This window comes from Ornithorhynchus anatinus, chromosome 3 (genome assembly GCF_004115215.2).
Source record: "Ornithorhynchus anatinus isolate Pmale09 chromosome 3, mOrnAna1.pri.v4, whole genome shotgun sequence".
In the NCBI taxonomy this organism is placed as follows: domain Eukaryota; kingdom Metazoa; phylum Chordata; class Mammalia; order Monotremata; family Ornithorhynchidae; genus Ornithorhynchus; species Ornithorhynchus anatinus.
Window position 1 is genome coordinate 120,570,393 of NC_041730.1, and position 16,623 is coordinate 120,587,015.

The 16,623-nt window shown below is 55.3% G+C and overlaps 1 protein-coding gene across 4 annotated transcripts in view; it reads right to left on the reverse strand.

Annotated features, from left to right (window-relative positions):
* Positions 1–1,800: 1,800 nt before the first annotated feature.
* The window catches only part of SEC24C (SEC24 homolog C, COPII coat complex component), a 38,291-nt gene continuing 23,468 nt past the window's right edge, over positions 1,801–16,623 (reverse strand). For 3 of the 4 annotated variants that reach the window (XM_029060312.2, XM_029060314.2, XM_029060313.2), the window contains exons 6-24: positions 16,362–16,498; positions 14,272–14,340; positions 11,952–12,063; positions 11,441–11,568; positions 10,025–10,163; positions 9,358–9,473; positions 8,910–9,034; positions 8,458–8,649; positions 7,803–7,896; positions 7,414–7,530; positions 7,071–7,241; positions 6,702–6,798; positions 6,469–6,614; positions 6,159–6,297; positions 5,326–5,444; positions 4,763–4,942; positions 4,348–4,539; positions 3,578–3,667; positions 1,801–3,379 (exon numbers count right to left, since the gene is read on the reverse strand). In XM_029060312.2, the coding sequence (XP_028916145.1) occupies positions 3,239–3,379; positions 3,578–3,667; positions 4,348–4,539; positions 4,763–4,942; positions 5,326–5,444; positions 6,159–6,297; positions 6,469–6,614; positions 6,702–6,798; positions 7,071–7,241; positions 7,414–7,530; positions 7,803–7,896; positions 8,458–8,649; positions 8,910–9,034; positions 9,358–9,473; positions 10,025–10,163; positions 11,441–11,568; positions 11,952–12,063; positions 14,272–14,340; positions 16,362–16,498 (2,504 nt within the window). In that variant the 3' untranslated portion in view covers positions 1,801–3,238. The remainder of the gene's footprint in view (positions 3,380–3,577; positions 3,668–4,347; positions 4,540–4,762; positions 4,943–5,325; positions 5,445–6,158; positions 6,298–6,468; positions 6,615–6,701; positions 6,799–7,070; positions 7,242–7,413; positions 7,531–7,802; positions 7,897–8,457; positions 8,650–8,909; positions 9,035–9,357; positions 9,474–10,024; positions 10,164–11,440; positions 11,569–11,951; positions 12,064–14,271; positions 14,341–16,361; positions 16,499–16,623) is intronic. The other variant, XM_029060315.2, reaches the window with a different exon arrangement.

Below are 16,623 nucleotides of genomic sequence, written 5' to 3' on the forward strand. Positions count from 1 at the left end.
AGGGGAGGTTTTGAAGGTGGGGAGAGTGATGGCCTGTCAGATATAACAAGGGAGGGTGTTCCAGGCCAGAGGTAGGATGTGGGTCAGCCGCGAGAGAGATGAGATCGAGTTACCGTGAGGAGGTTGGCATTAGTAGTTTCAAGTGTGAAGGCTGGGTTGTAGTAAGAGAGAAGCAAGGTGAGAGAGGAGGGAGCAATGTGATGGAGTGATTTAAAGCCGTTGGGGAGGAGTTTGTTAGATGTGCAGGTGAATGTGCAACTGCTGGAGGTTCTTGAGGAGTAGGGAAACGTGGACTGAACTTTTCTATAGAAAAATGCCCCGGGCAGCAGGCTGAAAAATAGACTGGAGTGAGGAGGCTGGAGGTTGATAATCAAGGTGAGATAGGGTAAGTGCTTAGATAAATGTGGTAACAGTTGGAATGGAAAGGAAAGGGAGATTTTAGTTGTGCAGGTTGAACCTACGAGTTTTAGTGATAGGTTGAATATGTGGACTGAGTGAGAAAGACGTGTCATTGATAACCCCAAGGCTTGGGAAATGGGAAAGATGGTGGTGCTGTCCTTCAGGGACACGAAAAATCAGGACAGGGTTTGGGTGGGAAGATAAGGAGTTTTGGACAAGTTAAGTTGGAGGTGGTGGGACATCAAGTAGAGATATCTTGAAGGCAGGAGGAAATTCGAGACTGTAGAGAGGGAGAGAGATTAGGGTTGCAGATGAAGATTTGGGAATTATCCACATAGAGGTGGTAGTTGAAGCCATGGGAGCGAATGAGTTCTCCAAGGGAGTGGGGGTAGCTGGAGAATACAAAGGACCCAAAACTGAACCTTGAAGGACCCCCACAGTTGGGGGGTGGGAGGCAGAGGAATCCCGTGAAGGAGACTGAGAATGAACAGGCAGAGAGATAAGAGGAGATCCAGGAGAGGGCAGAGTCAGTGAAGCCAGGGTTGGATAATGTTTCCTGAAAGGGATGGTCGACGGTGTCCAAGGCCGGTGAGAGTTCAAGGAGAATTAGGATGGAACAGAGGCCTCTGGATTTGGCAAGATCAATTTGTGACCTTTGAGAGGGCTGTTTCTGTGGAGTGAAAGCCAGATTGGAGGGTGTCAAGGAGAGAATCGGAGAGGAACGTGAGACGGTGGATGTGAGACAACTCGCTGAAGGAATTCGGAGAGGACTAACAATGTTGGTATTTGTTAAGCGCTATGTGCAGAGCACTGTTCTAAGCGCTGGGGTAGATACAGGGTCATCAGGTTGTACCACGTGAGGCTCACAATCTAAATGCCCATTTTACAGATGAGGTAACTGAGGCACAGAGAAGTTAAGTGACTTGCCCACAGTCACACAGCTGACAAGTGGCAGAGGCAAGGCCGGGCTCTTTCCACTGAGCCACGCTGATTCTCTAATGGCCGGAATGGCAAGAGGGAGATGGGGCGATAACTGGAGGGAGCTTTGGGGTTAAGGGAGGGTTTTTTTTTTAGGGGAGACAGGGTCAGGTTTGAACGCAGTGGGTAAGAAGCCACTGCAGAGTGAACTGCTGAAGATGGCAGTCGAAAGGAAGAGGGGAGGGGGCGGGTGCTTTGATAAGGTGCGAAGGGAGGGGATGTGGAGGAGGTGGATTTTGAGAGATGACAGACCTCAAAATTTTGCCAGGCAGAGAAGGCGGAGTTAAAGCAAGCAAGGATAAACTTGAAGTGGATGGGGTCGGCCTGATATCTAGATTTCCACCAACAGCGTGCACGCTGCAGCTTGTGCAGAGGAAGAGGCTTCCTGCGGGCCCCGCCCCCAGAAGAAAGAGCGATAGGGAATTAAAAAGGCCATAAAATACTCTTAATTTATTCATTTTATTTCTTTCTTTACAAATTAAAAGATGCATTGAAAAAATAAACCAGTGAAGAGAAATGATAGGTCCACTCACTCTGGTCTTCCCACCCTGGCTGGCTCCAGGTTGGACAGTGGCACTCTGGGGGCCTGGGGGAGGGGCGGGGAGAAGGGGAACGAGGGGGTAGGAGGAGAGAGGGAGGCCGGGAGGGGCTGGGCCCCAGGCCAGCATACACTGCTCCCTTCCCCGCCACTGCTGCCCAAGGTGGGGATCTGGATCCCATAACCGGCCCCCCGCCCCGCCCCACCACCAGCCTAAGCCCCGGGCCCCCTCTTCCCCTCTCTCCCCCAGAGTGCGATTAAAAGGAAAACTGTTAACTGTCATAACGGTCAGTGCCGGGCCTCCAGCTAGCCCCTGGCCGGAGCCTTTAAAATGCTGGAATAGATTCCCTCCCCCAGCAAGAAAGGATATACTTTTTCCCCTGCCAGGTCCATTTTTTCTCTTGGGAGGGGTGGGGAGAAGAAGAGGGTAGAGGGAGGGTTGCGGGGCAGCTGTCTTGAGGTATTGCAAGTTGATGAGCAGACTCACTAAGAAAACTATCCAGTGCTAGGAACTTGCCGTCATGTCACCGGGGGCGGAGAGTTGAGGGGTGCCGCTCTAGGCTCCTCCCCTCCACGACGGACACATGCCCCCTTTAACTTTGTCTTCGATGTGGTCCTTCACCACTTCCCACCCCAAATGCCGACCTTTAATTTTAGTGTGCCCGCTGAGGCCCACGCTCACGGGGGGGGCGGGGGAGAGGTGCTATCCATCCTCCATGCAACCCGGGATACACTACGTTCCTGTGCTCACTGCATCCTTGTCCCTAATATAGGAAGAAATTTATCGATGATCTCGAGCCGATCCAGCTCCTGCCTGAGGGCGCTGCCTGCCCCTCCCCCCGCCATTCCCGGCCCCCCCCACTCCCACCATCACCACCACTCTCGTACTCTCACCTGAGTCCCTCTCGCCTGCGGGCCAGCCCTTGCAGACACACACAGCACTACCGGGCTCTGAGAGCTGCGGTGACCCCCACCACTGAGTCACACGGGGTCAGATGAGAGAAACTACATTCGTTAGGATGGGGTTAGTGAGCGGGTGAGGGGGGGGGGCCGGCTCCGGCCAGCAGCAGCAGAACCCTACGCAGACTGGTCAGACCTAGGCCCGGACAGAGGGCCACTTCCCCTTCACTCTGCCCAGTGGAGTCTGCTTAAGTGATGTGATACGAGTTAGGGAATTATCCAGGTTTCTCTGCTGTCTCGAGAGAGGGAGAGAGAGGGAGGGAGAGAGGGAAGAAAGGAGGGAAGAAAAGAGGATATGGGGAGGAAGCCATGGCCAGTGGTGCTGGGTAGTCTGCTTCGGAGTTCAGCACCAAGCAAACTCCTCTAGCTCAGCAGCTGCCGGATCTCCTTGTGCATGTGACAGAGAAAGTCCACGTACGAGGCGCCCCCGCTCAGGCTCTTGTCTTCCACCAGCAAGTGCTTGAACAGCATCTCCAGCTTGTCCTCCTGCTTAACCACGATGAGCTGAGGAGACAGCGGAGAAAGGGCTGGAACCACGAGGGAAGGACCAAACCCAGGGAGCCATTCAAACCCGCCGCCAATCCGCCGGGCCCCTCCTCTGCCCTCGCCGAGCCCTCGGGCAGGTGCCTCAGCGGGCTATGAGTTCCACGCTGAGTGTACGCCCCCCTGCCCCCGCCGCCCCCGCCTCTAGGAACTCCATACCTTCATGTGGCGGGACCTCTGGGCTCGGAAGCCGTCGACGAGGGCGCGCACCCTCTTGGAGAAGGGGTTCTCCAGGACTGGGAGCGAGCTCTGCGACAGAAGACCGGCCACGGGTTAATTCCCTTTTCTACCGTCCTGGATACACTCTACGGATACGCTACCGCAACGACTGCGGATGGAAGTGGGGCGTTCTGGGAGAGATGCGTCTGGGGCGTCGCCGTGGGTCGGACACGACTCCACAGCACGAGACGACGACGACGTTGTCCTGTGTCCTCCTTCCCGCCCCTCCCACCGGCCCTTCGAAAAAATGCAACATTAAGTCTCGGTCACCCAGAGGGTGAGGCGGTATACTGCAAGCGGTAGACTACGTGAAATGACGCCATCAGGCCGGAGGTCAAAAACAGCTTGGGCACTGGGCAGAGGAATGCAAGCTTCAACGGGGGACAGCCTCCACTCCCCAGAACACCAGTCACACTCAAATGGTGAAATGTGGAGGCCAGCTTTGGAGTCCCACAGGTCACTCCCTTCCCTTTTCTCTCCCTGCTCCCCTCATACACAGTGGGAGGCTCGATTGTGTGATTCATCGTCCTTCTCACTCTCATCCTCTCTCCCTCTCTCCCCCCTGCTCCTGGGCTGGGTAGATAAATGAGCCCTCAGATCTTCCATGCCTCATCTTGGGTTCCTCTAGCTCCAACCTCACCTCCGTGCCAGGGCCGGGGGCTTCCCCTTCCACTCCCCAACCCTAAATCCGCCCTCCTGGCCCTCCTCACCAGGCCGCTGCTGATCTGGCCAAAGGAGGGGACGCTGAAGAGGCTCTGGACCACATTCTGCTGCACGTTGGCCCCCACCCAGATGAAAAGGTTGAGCCCATTCTCCAGAAGATACACATCTCCCTTGCACAAACGTTCTTCGGATGCTCGGATGGCAGGGGGCTCGGCTTCGTTCTCCAAGGATATCTTCATCTGAGGGGAAGGAAGAGAGCTCAGGGGGGCAGTCGGGTTGCCGGGCCACCGAGTGACATGTCTTCCTTCCCCTCAGGCCAGTGAACCAAGAATGCCAAAACCTAGTCCCCGGCCAATCTCCTCCGGCCTGGACAGTGAATCCCCGCCCTCCGATCTGCTCCGCCCCAGGTCTGAGCCCGCCGCGGCTCCCCAGAGGAGCGACCTGACTTCTCTCTCGTCTCACCAGTGGTAGGAGCCGAGGGTAGAAGAAGACGTTGGTCTCGGCCACGTCCATCGAAGTGACCAGTTGCCGGACGTAGGCCCGGTCATCGGTGGTGAGCTCAGCCCCAGGCTGCAGGACGTCACTCTTCAGGACACAGTTCAGGTACACGGGGAGCAGTTTCATGCACTCGGGGAGGATGAGCTGAAGATAAACAGGGAGGAGAGAAAGGGGCAAGGACAGGGATCAGCTTCCGAGAGAGAATCTGGAGGGAGAAAGGTGTCTGGGGGTGGAGATTAAGTGGATGAGTCCCAGGAAAGGGAGAACTCTGTGGGAAGCTGAAGTAGGGCCAAGGCTGGGATATCTACCAGCGCTTAGAACGGTACTTGGCACAGAGTAAGCGCTTAACAAATACCATCATTATTATTACTATAACTCCCCTTACTCCATTCCATGCCCCCAGAGCCCACGAGATGGGAAACATCTTGCCGGGATAAGGGTGAAAGGAGAAGCTCCCTGGAGGGGTAGTCCTGAGCCCCTCTCTGGACTCTGACCACCCCCCCACCCGCCAACCCCATGCCTCTTACCTGTCCAGCAGAGGAAGGGCTGGCACAGTTTTTGCGATAGCAGGCCAAGATCTGGGCACACTGACTGATGAGGGAGTCCCGCACAGTTTTCACAGGGCTAGAAAGCACCCCCCGGTACGCTGGGGGGAAGACATTCATAGCACAGGTTCACTGCTTACACCGGATCTAAGGAGAAGGGGTGCTCTCCTCCCGAGGGAGGACTGGCCCCCAAACCCTATGGCTCGGGTTTTATTCACTCTGGTTCTATCGTTCTCATCCTCTTAACACTACTGTTTTACCAATTTATGTCCTCTTGCCTCCCCTACTTAGTCTATGAGTTCCACAAGGACACAGAATCTTGTCTCGCACTTCCATATGTGACTCAAGTGTCTAGCATAGTGCTCTGCCCACAGTAAGGCCTCAATATGGTTAGTCGTTATTATCGAATTTGTTAAGCGCTCAACAGGCATCATGCGCTATTCTACGCACCGGGGCAGATACTAGTTAATCATTTAGGTCGTAGTCCCTGTCCCACTGGGGCTCCTAAGTCTAATTAGAAGGGACAACAGGCACTGAATCCCCATATTACAGATGAGGAAACTGAGGCCCGGAGAAGTGAAGCGACTTGCCCAAGGTCACAGCAGGCCACCGGCAGAGTCAGGCTTAGAACCCAGGTCCCTCTGACTTCCAGACCTGTGCTCTTCCACTAAGCCACGCTGGTAGCTGACGGGGAGGCAAAAGCAACTGGGCTCAGCCCAGTCTCCCTGTGAGCATGTGGCTCCTGGATCTCCCAGCAGAGACCCGGGTCAGCCAGCCCCGCCCGGGGTTCCGCCAGCTTCCTCGTCCCCACTCACCGAGCTTGGCCAGATAATTGATGAGTGTGTCAGTCTCGCAGTTGCGATAGAGGTCAGCCAACTGGGTGCAACAGTTGAGAGACAGGTTGTGGATGCGAAGGCGTCGCTGGCCCCCACAACTGGTGTACAGAAGAGCACACTAGAGGGAGAGAGGGCCAGAACAACCATCATGGACGGGGGGCACTCCACCTGTCCCACATCACCGCTTCAGTCCCATCTTTTCTTTTTAACCCGGGGCTCCCAGGGTTCCACAGCCCTCGCATCCACCCGGATGGCCGGACGGCTCGGAGGAGAGGCCTCATCTTCCCACCTGGATGAGTGCCCCGCTGTCCTCGCTCAGCTTGTCGTCGTGCTTGAACTCCACAGTGATCGTCTTATCGCCATCCAGCCCGGCCAGCTCGACGTCCGTCGTGTTGCTCATGTAGAACGCCCCGAAGAAATCCGTCGCCCGGATCCCTGGGACCACAGACTCGCTGATAAGGTGGCAGCCAAGGGGGTGCCCTCCCCGTCCTTCCACTCCCCTTCCCCCGGAACCCTACTGACCAGTGCTAGTCCGGACCCTCATGACGGCATCAAAGCCAACGTCCTTCTGCACATCCCTACGAAGGTCACTCAGGAACCTCTCCTGGTCGTTCTCCACCTAAAGACCGAAGAGAGGGTCACGGCACCCCCATCCCCCACTTGGACGAAATGTCACCGGCCTCCCCCAGCGTCATACTCTCCCACCCTTCCCCAGGTAGCCCCGCCCTTCCTCTGGGCTGTGGGCGACTGCTTGGAACCACCCCTCACTCCCCTACCCAACACGTCTCTACTTTCTTCGCTCGGGCTCCTACTCGGCTACAACCCCTGCTCCCATCGACCCTTCTCCCTCTGGCCAACAGGCAGCACAGCCGAGCGGGCAAGCCCCCGTACCTGGAAGCAAGCGTATTTGTAGACGGAGCCACCAGTGTGGTAGGGGACAACGCCCAGAGTAGCCACATCCACATACTGGTTGGGAAAGAGGAAGAGATCCACACAGCATCCCTGGGCCACACACTCCTTGGCCAATCCCTGGTACATGTTGGTCTGAGGTTGAAAGAGAGTCTGGGAGCGGGGAAAGCGGAGGGGAATGGATAGCGGAGATTAGAGGTGGGAAGCTCACCGAGCGCCCCTTTTCCGACTCCATAAAAACCACATCAGGCCCTCGTGACTTCCCGCTCCCAGCCAGGTCCTCGGCCTCCAGCTGGCCCAACCCGCTCTGTTCCCCAGAGGGCACCTTTTCTTTGTCAGTGTTGATCAGTTTCCTGTCATCTCTGTTCTTGAGCTTCCCCGGGGCCTCGGCGATGGGCAGAGACGTGTGGAAAAGGAACAGCTTCCCGGCACACTCGGCAGCCTAAGGAAGCAAGGGGACAGCACACTCCAAGTCGGGGAATGAACTCCTCCAGCCCCTTCAGCTCCCCATGCTCTCTATCTCCCCGGTCGTAAGCTTGACGGCTCAGAAACCAGCACCAAGGCCCTTCGAGTTCTGTTACCCACTTTACTGTCGGGCTACCTAGGTGGAGGAAAGTTTCCAAGACGTTCAAATCCCCGAGGATCTGGCCCAAGGTACTCAGTCTCCTCTCAGATCTGGGCTCTCCCCTGAGCTCCCCCGGAGTTGGAACCCACCTTCAAGGCTTCCATTCCGGCCTGGATTACTGGGGCAAACACTGTCTCCGTTTCCCTTGTGTCCGCAAACATCTCTGGTATCTGGTCCAACAAACTGAAAATGCACGAGGAAAGGGATCACAGTCACATCCAACTGGTACCACCTGTTGCCAAGAATGACGGTCTGCATCCGTGCCAAGGTAGAATTCTTACAAGAGGCATCTCACTGGCCGCTGACTGACACCCCCCGGCCCAAGTCAATCCACCCTCAGGCTCCTCAGCCAGGCCCACAGGTTTAATCAGATACAGTTTAGCGCTCACTGTGACAATCCCATGCCCTCCCACTGCCTGCTCTCTCAGTTCCTTCACCGCCAAAGAGCTACTCCACTCACATGCCAGGCCTGGCCACTCGTTTCTCTCTGTCCAACATTCCCCCCGCCCCCCCAGCAATCATCCCGGCCTCCATTCAATCCGACACGGGGGCCAGCACAGGCCAATGCCCCAGCTACTATCCCTACCCGGTTCCAAAGCCCCATCCTTCTGGGTCCTGTCTTGGACCCGTTCCACAATCCCGTTCCGCGTTTGTTTACGCCAGAGCCACGTGGCTTTTGCCCCGGCACTTTACCCCTTAATCCAGTTTCAGATTCTCTGGGCAGCGGCTCCAGCCCCCCCATACCTGTTGATGACAGCCCTAGACTCGTTGATGTTGACGAGGAAGCCGTCCAGCAGCGGCACGAACATGTCGGCCACGTCGGACACCACCATCATCTGTGGCTGGGCCAACGAACTCTTCACATTGTAGAAGTGCAGGACCTTGTTGTAGGTGACAAACCCCACACGGACGGCCGACTCCTCCACCCCGCCTTCCCTGAAATACCCACCGACCCGTCACCCTTTGGGCGGAGACTCCGCACGCTCCCACCCCCTCCGATACCCTGTAATCTCTGCGCTCCCCATAGCGAAGGGTACGTCGAACTCTGCCACCCTAAAATCAGGAGCCCTGCACAACCCATTATTCCAAAGGAAGGAGCCCGGGGAAGAGAAGGATGAAGCTATGTGTGGGGCGGGGAGGGGCGGTGCAGGGGTGGGCTGCTAGGAGGAGGGTCTGGGAGCTGGCTTGCTGCTCACCTGGGTAAGAAATCAAGTAGCAGTTTGAGCTCTTCACAGATAAGCCTGACCAAGCCACTTTTGATGGCATTATAGGAGACATCGATCATAAAGATGAATGCAGGGGGACTGGGAAACTTGTTGTTCTGGAAAGAGAAAAGAGAAACGCAGGGAGACGAGAAGGGTTTTGATAGGTCTAGATTGAGAGCTCTTGAGCAGTTGGGTCTTTGTCTGTGTTAATTCACTCTGTGCAGTTTCCAAAGCAATGCCATGTTGAGGGCTTTTGGAAGAGAACGATTAAGGTGAATGACAGACAGGCAGACACATACCCTCCCCGCACTGCCCAAGCACAGTAAGAAAGAAAGAAACTGGATGGCGTAAAGGAAGGGGGTTGGGGGCTGGGCTCGCTGCAGTGTTCGCTCTCCCCCTCCCTCCGCTCCGACCCCTAAGTCGTGACCCATGACTTCACCTTGCAGTAATCGACTGTTGCCAGGAACTCATAGGAGCCCAGGGAGAGCTCGGGTCGGTCATAGTAGTCCACGCGCTTGCCGGTGTGATCCAGATGCTGAAAGTACTGGGGAGGCACTGGGATGGAGAGAGGGACCAGCAGGTCACTCGCTGGCCTTGCGAGACTGGTCAAGGAACAGCCTGTGACCTGTCACGTGCTGTTCTGTGTTCTTACGTCTCAGGAAGAAGCTTGGCCTAGTGAAAAGACCCTGGGCCTGGAAGTCAGAGGACCTGGGTCCTCACCCCGTCTCTGCCACTTACCTGCTGTGTGACCCTGGGCAAGCCGCTTAACGTCTCTGTGCCTCAGTTCCCTCATCTGCACAATGGGGATTTTATACCTGTTCTCCCTCCTACTCAGAATCTGAATCCCGAGCGGGATGTGATTATCTCGTACTACTTCGGGGCTTGGTACGGTGCTTGGCAGAGAGCAGGCGCTTACCAAATTCCACAAGTATTATTATTATTACCCTCACTCAAAAAAGACCTCCCGCTTACCTCTCTCCCACCGCTACGCCTCGCCGTCCCATCCCACCACACTGTGAGCCTCGCCGAGCCAACTGCAGCAATAGCTGTGGGAACGATGGAGGAGAACCCCTCCCCTCCTCCTCCCTTCCCACCGTCGCACTGACCCTCGCTGACGCAGCTGCAGAAGCAGCACTGGAAGCGGCGCCCTCCCTCGATGAACTGCATGAACGGGCACATGTAGGCCTTACAGCGATTACAGCGCACAGGACCCGACTCTCCATGGTCCACCAGATAAGGAGGAGCCTGGGGAGAGAAGACGGGCACCTCTGGCGAACAAGAACCCCTCCGGGACCCACGGCGAAAGCCGAACCCTGGGGATCGCCAGACGGAACCAGTTGGAGCCGCCTTGGGAGCAGGGCTGGGATTCACTGAATTCCAGGATAGGTTTCACCCCGTGACCCTCCGTCCCCGGCCACCCATCACTCCTGCGGCTGACGTGTGGGAACAGGTGAGGGGCCCAGCCTACAGCGCTGAAGCCGCTAGAGGCCTCCAGGCTGCTAATTTCCGTCTGTCTGACAAGCTTGCATTTTTAGTAAAGAGAACATAGAACCTAGATGCCGGCCCAAGAGTCAATCGACTATGTGAGACGGAGTGTGGAACGCCTTCCCAGAATTCACTTCCCAAGACGCCCCCAGGGGAAAGGTAAGGCAGAGAGAGAGAGGGCCTGGGACTTGACTTCCACCCTGTTTCTCATTCCCCGTGGCCACTTGAGGCAAGAGTCCTTCTATGATTTCAGTGCCCAGATGAAGCAGCACAGGAAGGAGAGAGTGGCTGTGAACGGCTGCGGGGGGGTTGAACAGGGAGTGGCCTGTGCAGAGACCCCAAAATGGAGCAAGACGAAGAGCTGCTTTCCTGCCTCTCAATCCAGCAAGTGGGTTCAGTTCCAGACGGCTGAGTCCTGCGATAAGACTGACCCTAAGACCGGGTCCAATATGGTCTTCCTGGGGCCATCCAGGCTTGGTACCTTCCAACTGACCTGGTCCCCTGGAGGGGCTACTATGGGACTGAGCAGGCCCTTCTGGGGCCCTGCGCCAGCTCCGAGGGAAAGTTGAGGGGACGGAATGAATGGTTAAGTGGACAGGTCACTTAACTTCTCCGTGCCTCGGTTCCCTCATCTGTAAAATGGGGATTACGACTGCGAGCCCCATGTGGGACAACCTGATTACCTTGGATCTACCCCAGTGCTTAGAACAGTGCTTGGCACATAGTAAGCATTTAACACATTATTATTAATATAATAATTATATTAATAATAAAGGCTGTTCATCTCATTCTATTTCCTTCCATTTGGGGCTCCCTGCAGAAATTGGGACAGCTTCTCAGACTGAATTGGCTCAGGGCCAATTGGCGCTCAATAGATCCAATGGATTGAACGTCCTTGCTCGTCCCCATGAGGATTGTGAACCACAGAGGCCGGTCGTGATCAGGGCCACAACCAAACCCACTAATGGCCAATCCTAAAGGCCCCACGCCATCCGGCCACAAGCCTCGCTGTCGGCGACCAGGCTTCCTGCACTTACCTCTTCTGCAGGCAGTGTGGCTAGGGGTTTGATGACAGCGGCCAGAGGCACCTGCGACTGCTTGGCCATGTCGGACGTGCAGGGGATGTTGTAAGACGTGCACCGGATGTAGCGAGGACTTGCATTTCCTGAGTTGGCGAGGGAGGAAGACGAGGAAGAATAGGGAAGGGGAGAAAGACACTACAGTCAAGTCGGAGGCTGCGACTCTAGTTACCCATCTACATGTGGTTTCGGAAAAGAGGAAACTCAGGGCTGAAGCAGTGCTCAGGGGAATAACCATCAGCTTCAGAGGCACACTTCGGCTCAACGGGTCGGGTGCCAGGCTGGCTGGGAATGGCCCTTCAACCAACTGGCCTTCCTCGTGTCTCCCCCTCCTCCACCATTTCTTCCTCAGAAATCTGGGGAACACGGATCTGACTTCCAGGGTGGGATCACAGCACTGCTCCCGATGCGGATGGGGCTCCAGCCAAAGCCTCGGCCCCTGAGCGCCCAGTGGCAGAACTCCATTCACCTTGATCTTTGACCAGGAAGTTGGTGGTGACGAGGGGTGGGACTTGGCCTCGTGCTCCGGTGACAAACGGCTCCGAACCCCTGTTGTTTCTGTCATCTTCGATGACCTGAATCTGGAGAAAAGAAGGAGAGTGAGTCGTGAGAAGGGGCTGGAGATAGGGAGTAGGTGTGAGCAGATGTAAAGGAGGAGAAAAAAGGAGTGGGGGGAGGGAAAGTGGTGTGGCAAAGTAGCAAGCATCTACCCAAGGAGGCTGAGGACAGGAAGGGTAGAATGGCAGCACAACCAGAAGGGACAGATGAGAGTCACACCACCCCTTCACACAACCGAGCTCAGGATGCCGGGGCGATCTGGAGTCCCACACGGGTCACCATTTTGCGTTTCCCAGTGTGGGCTGCCTTGACCCGCCCTCCCGTCCCCCCATCTGTAGGAGCTCCTTGTGCCTAAGCCCCGGAGGTGCCAGACAATCCTCCTAACCAGTGCAAGGGCCGAGACATCTGGCTCAGGAGATGGTACTTAGGTGGTGGAGGGGGATAGCTTGGCCGGCTGGGCCGTGAACCTCCAGCCCACCCCATGGCCCTCCCAGCTGGTGTGGATTCTAAAGCATTCCCAGCCCCGGCTCCAAGAGCCTGCAGCACAGACCACTTACCCTCCAATCAGCCAGCATGCCCGGTGTGCTTTCCTCCCCACTCCCACAGCTCCTGCTCCCTCCCCCATGTATCAATTACCCTCCCGCCCCCCAATCTCTTTCCTCTGAGGCTCCTCTCCCTTTCCCAGGTGCATTCTCAAACAGAATCAAGTAACAGGTGGCTGTCAATGAGACCCGAGCCGAGTCTACCTGTGAGCAACTCTACACAATCAAAGAAGGGTGTGGGAGGTGATAAGGAGAGGGTAGGGAGTGGACTAAAATGACACTGGGGTGGGGGACAGAGAAAGAGCAGACACTGGCCTCTGCTGTGAGCACGGGGAGAAGCTGCACCCTTATCATCCCCTCTCTGCTTAAGTCGACCACAATTCAGGCCTCCCCGACCTCTCACACCTTCAACTCCCGCCCCCCCGCCTCCAAGACCACATGGGGCCCAGGAGGGTGAGGATGCAGAAATTCCTCTTCAGGCAGAAATTGGAGGCCATAGAGAAAAGCGGCGGGTGACCTCCTCAGCAGCCCCGCAGTGGAACGGGGCGGCGGTCATTCCCAACTCATCTCCCCCATCTTTTTTGAGGATCAGTGACTGGTGGAACGAGAGATGGCTTTCTGACTTGAGGACCAAAACTGCACTCGAGGTCAAGGACCCATTTCACCCAGTAAGTTTTGAAGCCAGGATGAGCGGGGACGACATGGCAGTGAACTTCCAGTTGTCCCCTGGGAAGAGAAAGTTTGGCTTCTTTGCAAAAAAAGAAGAGAAAATCAGTCTCTTGGAATATCGGAGGTTTGGAATGGCAGCTGCACTTCCTTGCCTTACGTCGGTCCCCGCTGCACCACCCTCAGTCAAGGTCTGGGGAGAGTACCTGAGACCAACTCAATCAGAACAGGACACTGTACAGATTTAACACGGGCCTGGAGGCCCAGGGATCCAAACCATCGGTCCATCGAGTGCTTACTGCGTGCAGGGCACTAATCCGAGTGCTTGGGGGAGTTTGGTAGAATGGACATGATCCCTGTCCTCGAGAAGCATGGGCTGTGAGCTTATGAGAATTTGATTCAAATGACCCTAAAGCCTGCGTCCTGGACTCAGAGATTCTGTAGCTCCTGGCCAGGCCCAACACTGTTCATTCATTCATTCAATAGTATTTATTGAGCGCTTACTATGTACAGAGCACTGTACTAAGCGCTTGGAGTGTACAATTCACTGTTGGAGCCTCGAGGAGGGTTGGAAAGGCTGAATGCGTTTGTCTGGCAAAGCTGCACCTTCTGAATGCAGACACCTTGGGTGCCTGTCCAACTCAACTGCTGCGAATTGTGAACGCCGAAGAAAACTTCATTTTTTGGGGTCAGGCTTCCTCCACGGTTGGCTCGGCTCAGGGAGGGGAAAGCAGGGGAAGGGGAGGCCAGAAGAGGCCTCTCCTAAGGATGCTGGGCCAGGGAGGCTCTACTAGGCCTCACGTCACAGGGCGGGATGTGCTTTAGTTATCAGCTCCCTGGGACGTGGGCATCACTCTTGCTACTGCAGCTGGTGGTCGGGGAGAAGCAGGGAGACAAGGGATGATGAAGTGGAACTTAAGACACAGGCATGCAAGGGAGAACCAACACAGGATGACAGACATGCGCTTCGCGTACACACACACACAGACTCATCCCCTTCGCCCTCCCCACCCCCGCACTTACTGGGCTAGGAATTGCATCAGGATCTATTCTGTGCCTGGTTTTCTGCTGAGGTGGCAGCTCATTGAGTTGCTTTTTAAAATTTTTAAATAAAAGGCAGTATTGTGCCACAGGGAGAGAAACAAAAGAGACACAGAGAAACAGAGAGAGAGAGAGAAAAGTAAAACAAGCCGCAGATGTTACTCCTCTCTTGTCCGAACTGCACAGACTGAGTTAGAACACACACACATCTAGAGCAAAATTCACGCATCAAGTTCAAGCCTCGTGGATGCCCACGGCTCCAGAGTCCTGAATACGCCCTGGATGGTACCCTCCCCTGCTCCACGGTTTCCCGGGTTCTGTCTGAAGATATGGAAGGGTCGAAGACGAAGTACAGAAAGTTGCCTACTAATAACGGCGGTATTTGTTAAGCAACCTACTATGTGCCGAACACTGTAGCAAGCGCTGGGGCAGACACAGGATAATCAGGTCGGACAGAGTCCTTGCCCAACCTGGGGCACACAATCCAAGTAGGCAGCACCCTATTTTACTAGCAAGGCACCCTCAGGAGGGTCAACTCTCTATACCCTCATCATCCCACAGCTGGCATCTGAGACAATGAACAAGAGACCACCTGTATTCTAGCCAGCCTCAAATCTCCTAAGTAGCTGAAAGAAGCACACAAAAGTGGGCATTCAATATTCACCAACAGGAAGACTCTATGCCCACGGAAGGATGATAAAGCAGGAGAGGGCTTAGGGGGAGCGGAGAAGGGAAATGGCTCCAATCTACAGCAGCTCCAGGCTATCCTTGGTCTGGGGGACCTCAGGATTTGGGTCACTCTGGAGTGGGCTTGAGGTCACCCAGGGATTCCGTACCCCGAACGCCCAGGCACATCCCAAAAAGTGAGTGACCTCGGTGAGAAGTCAAGGAACTCTAGTGGAAAACGCAAGGGGTTTAGGAGTCAGAGAACCCGTGTTCTTTCCCCAGCGCTGTCTCTTGCCTGCTGTGTGATTCTCGACAAGTAACTCTAGGTCTCACCTGCCTCCCCTGAAACCTGGAGACAACAATCTATCTGTCTCAACCTCACAGGGGTGATGTGAAGACCACATAAGTAAAAATTGTTTAAAAAAACAAAAAAGGGATATATAAATTTAAGGAATTCTTCTTCTTAAAAATAATTCCAGAGGGGGAGAGGAAAATTCATCTCATGATATTCTCTGCTCAAAGAGAAAGGAAAAGAGAAAGGAAGGGAAAGGGCACAGCGATCACCCTCGTTTCATTCATTCGTGGTAGCAACAATATCGACCCATGAGCATGACCACAAAAATGAAAGTCTGGGCCCACTGGTGACCAAGCTGCTTCCCTCACATCTCCCCTCCCCAACCTCCAACACACCGCATGGGCCCAGGGACCTGAGTTCTCTTGCCACAAAAGCAACACCAATGCCCCACTGCTGAGGGAAGGGCTCTGTCCAGCCAGATGAGAGGCAGGGAAGATGGCAACAGCAACTAATTCAGCCTCTGAAGTGCCAGCCAAGTGCTTTTCTGCCCGTCAGACTCTTAGCACCAGCCCATCTCAGCCCAGTGGAGGCAGAGGTTCATTTTCCTAAGGCGATTCGGCGGCACACCCGGGAACTTGCTGCATAGCAGTTCCCTCCATTACAGAGCTGACTCTGTCTCCAAAGTCAGGATTTTTACTCCCTCCCTCTGCAAGGTGTCAACAGAGGCTCTTTGTGGTTAGGGGTGTCCAAGGATGGATTCACAGGGATTCCACATGGCCTCATTCTTACAGGAGCTCAGAACGCCTCCCGGATCCCTCAGCCGTGTCAGAGGGAGATTCTCCACCCGGTCCCGAACCAGTGAGAGAACCCAGGAGAGCCCAACCACATCACAGCCCAGAGTCCAGAGACTGTTATCATCCACTCTCACCGCCGAGCTCGCCGGCACCAGGGCGTTAAGAAAATGACCCGAGGACCAGTCAACGGGATAACGGAGACAACAGAGAGATCGACAGGATGGGCATTCCCCTCCCCACACCCGTCCTCAACTCTTACGTATCCCTTCAGAAGGGATTGAGACGTAAATTCACATATATGGATACACAACACTTACAGGGCTGGGGATGGAATCAGGGTCCAGGCGTTTTGGGGGAGGAGGCTGGGGTGGCCCTGGCTGACTTCCATAATTGGTGCTTCCAGGATAAGCTCCCGCATAATTGGGCTGTGGACCTCGGGTCTGTCCAAAGGAGCCTGAAAGACAAAGATACAAGGATAATAATGTCATCCCACAGCTCTCTCGCCAAAGGCCCTCAGGGCTCAGTGACAAACTGACTGCTCAGACCACTGCTCACCAGAGCAATACTGGACTCCCCTAC